Source organism: Neopsephotus bourkii, unplaced genomic scaffold, assembly GCF_033783945.1.
Source record: "Neopsephotus bourkii isolate Nb327-2 ecotype Australia unplaced genomic scaffold, CSIRO-AGI_Nbou_v1 NB_168, whole genome shotgun sequence".
NCBI classification, from domain to species: domain Eukaryota; kingdom Metazoa; phylum Chordata; class Aves; order Psittaciformes; family Psittacidae; genus Neopsephotus; species Neopsephotus bourkii.
In genome coordinates, this window is record NW_026900684.1 from 18,557,629 (window position 1) to 18,565,184 (window position 7,556).

The 7,556-nt window shown below is 47.8% G+C and overlaps 1 protein-coding gene across 1 annotated transcript; it reads left to right on the top strand.

Annotated features, from left to right (window-relative positions):
* The first annotated feature begins 729 nt into the window (after positions 1 to 729).
* SPINK2 (serine peptidase inhibitor Kazal type 2) lies at positions 730 to 3,820 on the top strand. The gene is made up of 4 exons (XM_061370278.1): positions 730 to 869; positions 1,166 to 1,203; positions 1,463 to 1,572; positions 3,656 to 3,820. Exons 1-4 carry the CDS (start codon positions 821 to 823, stop codon positions 3,699 to 3,701), a joined length of 243 nt encoding a protein of 80 aa, XP_061226262.1. The 5' UTR covers positions 730 to 820; the 3' UTR covers positions 3,702 to 3,820.
* The last annotated feature ends 3,736 nt before the right edge of the window (positions 3,821 to 7,556 follow it).

The following is a 7,556-nucleotide window of genomic DNA, read 5'->3' on the forward strand; positions in this document are numbered from 1 at the left end:
TCTGTACAAAGCTAACCACTCTTATTAGGGACTAACAGATGAGATGCTCTTGGAAGGGCAGTGCAACCCAGACACCCAGCCATGCCAGCAGGACAGCATGCTGAGCCATTGGCCTGGGTTCCCATGACTCTGGATGAAGGCTGGTTGGCATTATTACTGGGGCTGTATCAACTTTCTCTTCTTCTTGACAGAAGGCTCTCACAGTTCAGCACAAGCCATCCCATGCCACTTTACAAGACAGGGGCTACGACCTTAACAGCCACATGGCACTGCACAAGTATATCCAACTTCCCCATGTTGCCCATGACACCCTGCAATAAGCACTCAGCTCTAATGAGGTGAAGCCAACCCAGGAAGCCTAGGGAATGCTGGAGTCCCAACCTTTTCACCCAGTGAGCACGGTCCCAGCAAGGTTTCTGTGCTGCTCTGTGCATCGCAGCAGCAGAGCTTGATTAGTTGCTGACTACTGGTTATTTTGGGGGCTCCCCATGGAAATGACAGGGACAAGCGACCCCACGGGGACCCACTAGCAGGGCAGGCACAGACTCCTTGCGGAGGATAGCACCTTAACCCCGCATCCCCAGACCAAAACAGAGGGTCCTAATCCCTTCCCCTCCCCGCTGGTGGCGCCTGCGCCCCCCACAGGCCCACCGGTGGGACCACGGCCCATGCCCGCCCCGCGGTACCCGCTCTCCACGCTCAGCCCCTCGTGCCCCCTCAGCCCAGCCCCAACCCCCGATGCTCCCGCGCTGCCTCCCGCGCTCCGCCGCAGCCGTTGCTCCCCACGGCCCCGCCCAGTGCCGTTAGTCCGCCCGCTGCCATGGAGGTGCCGGTGCCGCTCCTGGTGCTGCTGCCCACTCTCCTCGCCGGTACAGGGCGCACGGCGCCGGGCAGGGGCTGGCGGGGGGGAGCCGGTGCTGGGGAAGCGGGCTTGTTCTGTGCCCCGTCCAAGGGGGAAGGGGAAACCTGGCCCGGTACCGGGCACCAACCGGTTTGGGGGCGCAGCAACGGAGCCTAAGCGGGTATCAGCCATCGGGGCTGGGTGGAGAACCGGCTCAGGACGGTGCTGGGGACGGGACCGGTGGCGGACACCGGCTGCCCCCGGGGGAGGTCGGGGGTAACGCGGGCAGGACCAGAAGCCGTTAACGCCGCTCTCTCTCCGCAGGGCTCCTGTCGTGTCCCGGCGCCGTCGCCAGCGTCCCGGTGAGTGCCGCTCCCGGGAAGGGTGATCCCACCCGCCGCCCCCTGGGCTGCCAGGGCAGGGCGGCCCCTACCCATAGCCCCGGGCTAGGACCGGGGAGCCGGCACCCGCCTGCCCTGGAGAGCCCCATCTCCTATCAGCCCCACCTGCGGCTGCCGCTCGGGACGGTTCCTCGCCCCCTGCGTGTCCCGCTGCCTCCCGTGAAGTGCCGGTGTTTTTCAGAAGCGGGTCTTAATCTCCTTATGTACCTGTCTTCCCTAGCCTGACTGCAGAAAGTACGGCGTGATTGGATGCCCAAGGCACTACAATCCTGTTTGTGGGACCGATGGAGAAACCTACTCAAATGAGTGTGTGCTCTGCCTTTCAAACAGGTAGCCACCTAACTGACACCCTAACCTAGCCTAACCTAAGCTTCCCTTCCCTCTATGTGAGCCGCATGCTCACATTATCCACCTGACAGCCAGTTAACGTGTAGATTACTAACGTTAGCTGTGGCTCCTCAACTGCTGATCCCTTGCAACAGCAAATGGCTTATACTGGATTCAGTTAGCTGGGAGTACTCAACATTCACTTCTGTAGTTCCTATGGAGGAGCATTTCAGAGGGTGTTTGTCTGTAGTGTTCGTACAGTGCCACTGCATGAACCATTAAATATAAGGCCAGACTATTCCACACCCTCCACCAAAACCTGTGAAAGATCCCACCCAAAAGGCAGCTTTTACTACAAAAATGTTTATGTTCCAATCTCCTGTACTTCCTGTCACATGCCAAATGTTAGGAGAAAATACTACTTTGCCACTCAGATTGTCTAAAAATGAAGAAAAATATCACCTGTTATTTGATAGAGGGTATTTTATTCTTTAATAATTCAATAATTCTTTAAAAAATTGAAAAAATGCAGCTTTGAAGGAGTGTTCATAGTTATAAGCAATGGTCATTTCACTTCAGGGATTCTAAGGTACATTCCGTCACACTCCTTAGGAGGCGAGAGCAAAGAGATCTTGCTGCCCTTCTAAAGAAGCTGCATGACCAGTAATTGCTGAGATAAATAGTGTCATGTGGTATATGCAGGAACAGATGTAGGGGCAGACAGTGAATAACAACACAGTCATTTCTAGATAAACTTGGGTGATTCTCAACAGTCAACTTGCAGGTCACTTCCAGCCGTGTTTAAACCCATTAATGGACTTTTTAGAAGGCGTTGTGGCCATCGTTCAATGATGACCAAGAGAGGACTGTTCATGGGCTCTGTTAGCCTTGCAAGACCATATGGGCACCTGGAGAGTCCCACACGCATCCAGAGTACTGCAGGAGAGGTCACTGTGGCTAATCTGTGATAACATGAGACACCTGAAGCAAAGATGCAACACAAACCTTGCCCATCCTGGTTCTCAGTGCAGCCTGTAAGACTAAAGCTGGTCTTTCTCTCTGCCTTTTGGGGTTTTTTGAAGCTTAGATATAATCCATTCTGAAATGGGTGTTCAATTGCAAATCCCAGATCTCTTCTATACTTAGTGTCCAGTAGCAGTGAGAACAACTGACCTTAATTTAAGCCTAGCCTGGCAGCACCACAGGCTCTTTGGAAACAGACACAGCAGCTTGAGCTCTGAACCTCTGCAGGGTTTAGTGCAAGGGCTGTCCTTCAGACAAGACTTTTCCTGACGTCTTTACGTGTGTTTTACATCTGCTGGGCTTGGTTTTTCCTTTCATATTCCTAATTCATTCCACTGCCTTCTGGTAAAAAGATTCCTGATACAACTATTAGTACAGCTTCTGGGTAATCGTAAGCCTCTTGAATTTCATAAGGAATAAACCAGCTTGATTCTATTAAGATAGGGAAATGAACTGGAGATCTAGGGCGGTTTGCATTCCATCACTTTCTTTTTGTATCTGCACTTGCCTAGTAAACTGAGATTTGCAAATGGAGCACCCCAAAGTATTGTGTACAGAACTTCAAAAATAAACAAAATCTAACTAAAACTAAAGAAAGCTTGGCTAAAATTTCCTTAAAGACTGCAGCATTCAGAGAAACACACATTCAGATTTTAGTGAAGCCTGGGATTCCAGGGGGAAAATTTGCAACCATTAGAACTGGTTCCTACTTCAGGGACTGGGAACTTTGACTTGCTTTAATGCTTTGTAACGGATACCTTACTCCTCATGGCGAGATTTGTCTTGTGGTTTGAACCTTCTGATTTGCAGATGGCTGTATCAGGTTTTTACAGGTAACAAAGTCTAAAGTGAGTCTGTTTCTGGTAAGTTACTCTGTGTGTGTGACACATGGATCATTGCAATTCGATTACTTTGTGCTGATGTTTGCCATACATGATGCAATTAAATGCATCATTGCATTTAACTGAACACATAGAAAAACATAAGAGGTTTGCTCTATAAAATGTCTGTGTACATTCAAGTGTAGTCCTTCTCTTCTAAAATGTTTTTCTTCTACTTGCAGAGAAGATAAAAAGGATGTCCAAATTTCCAAGAGAGGAAAATGCTGATCTGGCAGGTGGCCACTCTTCCAGGAAATGAGGACACCGTCCTCAGTGCTTTGAGGAAACAATGCTTTAAATGTACCTTCCGTGTAGCCTGTCTTAATAAAGAATCTTGCCTGTTAAAAGTACTGTTATTGTATTAAAACCAGCGTGGATAAACATAGCCATAGTACACTAGTAACCTGAAGCCCAGTTTATTTTCCCATGCAAGGCAGACCATAGGGTAAGAAAGAGATGTGCTGGCTGTATACCAGCAGCTCAGTCATTTGGAGAAGGAAATGGACGGGTACCCAGTGCCATTCCCACAGCACCACCTGGGAGCAAGGAGGTCCCAACACCTCTGTCACGGGCAGTGCTGGCAGCAGCAGCTGCTCTTTGCTTCTGGGAGGGTCTGAGCCCTCAGGTGCCAGCGACCCCAGGGAAGCCACTGGAGGGGTTTCATGTGGTGGCTACCAAACTGGTGACAGCAGCCTCTGCCCCGGGCTCCCTACTGTCAGAGGGCAGTGATCAGGGCACCTTCTGCCACAAGTAAGGGCTGTTTCAGTATGTGAGGGGCATTGGCAGGGGACACAGGCTGCCCCAAGGGTCCACAGCCCTCTGAGCTCTGCTCCCTGGGGCACTGGTGTCACCACCCCGGGCTGGCATCCAAGAGCTACTTCCCATGGCAAACATTAAAGCAAAACCTGAAAAGTCAAGACTCGTGTAAAAGGGTGTACCCCAGAGCAGGTCTGGTGTGCCCTCCTCCAGGGCAGGTGCGCGAGCATTGGGGTTTGGTTCTTTCTTAGCTCTTGTTGTGCACATGGGCACATAGCCTTTCTTATGTTTGTTCCCTTCTGTTCTGCTAGACATGTGTTTTCTGCATGTCGCTTGAAATGAATTTTATTTGGGTTGTCTTACCGTGTGTTAGTAATACACAGATGGCTTCTGCCTTTGAAGCCAAATGGCACCTGCTGTAGCCCTGACCACAGACAAATGGCTTTGTCAGGCTTTGCGGGGCAGCAGCAGCTCAGGCAGAGATGTATGGCACACTTCATAGCTGATGAACATTCCCAGGTCAGTGACTTTGGGTCTGAAAAAACACCCAGTGCTTTTGTTTTCTGGTTCCTCTAAGGGGCTGAAGCTATCACTATGTTCCACACATGGCTGCTTTCATTTCCTTCATACAAAGACTAATCATTGACAGAGAGATGTCCTGTGTGGCACAACTGGAGGGCTGGAAGCTTAGGATAAAGCAGTCATGTGAAGACATGAATATGAGGATGGAAAAGAAAGATGACCAGTGCCTCCTAACAAGGTATCAGTTGTGGATAGAAAATCAATTTCTCTATTGGTGGCAAATCCATTTGAGAAAGTTGCTGTGTGCTCCCAGCTATCGTTTACACATCCAGATGTGGAAACCTTTGCCTTTTCAAATCACAACAGAGGCCACAGCAGTTGTGTGCTATGCTATGAGTTAACAACTGGATGGAAACGATAAGCTGTTTCTTTTATTTCTATGTTGATGACTAATTGTGCTTACAAGGAAACTTCAACAACTCCAGTTGTAGAAATATTCTTTCAGTATTTGACAAACGTGTGCATTGCCTTGCTTTTTACTTTCTTTCAAAACCCAGGAATAAATGTCTGGTTTTGTAAACACCACTATATGAAACAAATCCAAATAAAAAATAGCATGTAGGACAGTTATAATCACACTATTCATAGCATATGAATGCTTAAGCTCTACCTTAGAGCCAGCTTTAAAATCTTTCTGGTTTTATGCATATTAGAGAAGTGGTGAATTCAGTATTGTGTGTAATTACTCACCAAATCTGCCTCAGCATTTTTAGTTCATTTTCTATACATTAAAAGATTCAGGCAATTCCCACAGGTAAATACTGACAGCAAGATTTGTGAAGAAATGCAGGTGTATGTCACAGACCCTACTTCTTTCTAGTCTCACCCCAAACAAGATACCTCTCATTCAGCAGAGTCGCTCGATTCTGGAGCTGTGCTGCTTGGAGGGAAAGGTGATCAGGCAGGCTCAGAGCCTGTGGAAGCACCCAAGCTATAGCCAAGCAAGCAATGCTGCTATGGCAGCATTGCACTGGGTCTAACAACCCTCCCAGTCACAGTACCCAGGGCTCCTTGAGGCAGTGGCATTAACTTTTTCACTAAGCTAAGGTAGAAGTATTTCTTTTCTCTTGAGGTTATTTCTCTTTTAAACCTTTTACATTGCTCTTCTTACAATAATAAATAAAATCACCAAAAGCAGGACTTGCCCAGAATCTCCTTGGTTTTGTAAGCCTCTTTCAACCTGACTTCTGGTTTCATGTACGTTACTGTTACTCGCCTTCCAGGCGAACCGTTTTTGGGGTGGAACAATGCTGAAATTGTTGCAACTGCTGTGGCTATGTTGCCCAACTTCCCTTTTGCTCTCTCTTGTCACATTTTAAATGGTTCTTTAGAATAAGTACTTTCTCAATCGATTAAATTCCCGACTCTCCCACACGTGGAAATAGGTCCAGAAAATGTACCTAAATGTACCTAAACAAGATGTTCCCTGGGCTGCACGCACCGCTGCCCAGCAGAGACTGCAGGGGGGTGCTGGGGCAGCTGGGCTCCAGCTCCCAGCTTAGCTGTGGGTAGTTTGGGAATGCTCAGCCCCTTCGCTTCAGGCACTCTTTTGAGGGTTTGCAGAGGCGGTAACACACTTTGGTTTGAACAAGGAGGAAAGCATCTGTCTATGAATTGCTGGCAGAGTCTTTCAGGACTGGGGATCCTCAAGTTCTCTTGGGTTTGATAAAAACATATCAAACCCATCATGTTTCCACTGAACATTTAAGGCTCAAAATACATTGCTAGCTGTTGAAAACCCTTGTCTATAGGAGAACACCTACCCAAAGGTGTTGGCTATTAATAGTTACAGAGGACAGACTTCTCTCTTCCTCTTAGATACCAGTGTAGTGTTAGCCTATACTCGTATACAGCCCCTCCGTTTGTCCTGGGTGGCACAGAGCCATGAGTAAGATCGTTAGGGAGAGGTCTAACTGGGGGAGCCACGGTCTGATCGGCAGGTTAAGCCAGACTGGTTTGAACTTGTGAATTCCCATCTTGCTCCCTAGGCGGCAGCATTTATTTTCTTTTAAACCACATTTTATTCCGTGTTCTCACAGGTGTAAGAACGACCTTTTATTACCAATTTGTATGCATAAACGTTCTGTTAGGAGCTTTCTTTTCATCTGTGTTATTAGTGTCACTGATACACGATCTCATGGAATTGGCAAAGTTAACTTGCTGTTTTCCTGATCACTGAACCCACCTATGTTTGCTAAAAGAGACTCTGCAGTACCCCATGTTGTAAAAACTATTCTATGGGCAGATGCCTCATGGGTGAACCCGTGGCATTCATTGCCATGCACAGGGTTGCACTGGGTTCTGTCTTAGCTTTATGATTTTCTAGCTGGTCATGTAGCAGCTGCTCCATTTTCTAAACCCTAAACATTTACAGAAGCAGCATAGCATTCTGCACAGAGCATTCATAGCTCAGGGAAAAAAAGGGACTATTCCTCTGTGACTGAGTCTTATCTTTGCATTGAGGAAAAATTAACCCCTTTTAAGTGTTTTTGGGGGTTTGTTTTTTTTTGTCAGTTGGTGAGCTATTACATAAGATTTTGATACACTTGTTTTATTTTACCTTTTAAGAAGATCTGAATTCTTCTTCCTGACATTAGTTGCAAAAATGTTTAGAGTTGACCTAGAACTGCTCCTGCTTAAGCTAGTTTGTTCCAGCTTCCCCAGTGACAGAGGCAAAGGGGCTGAAAAATCCTGCTGTGTAGGAGAGAATATGGCTGGGACTGAAGCGTTGAACTCACCTAGTAA

What these genes read in the sequence shown, in the direction of transcription:
- SPINK2 (XM_061370278.1), top strand. Translation starts at nt 821, where the DNA reads ATGGAGGTGCCGGTGCCGCTCCTGGTGCTGCTGCCCACTCTCCTCGCC. An exon ending in GCTGCCCACTCTCCTCGCCG is followed by an intron (nt 870 to 1,165) that starts GTACAGGGCGCA and finishes CTCTCTCCGCAG; the next exon opens with GGCTCCTGTCGTGTCCCGGC. An exon ending in GCGCCGTCGCCAGCGTCCCG is followed by an intron (nt 1,204 to 1,462) that starts GTGAGTGCCGCT and finishes TGTCTTCCCTAG; the next exon opens with CCTGACTGCAGAAAGTACGG.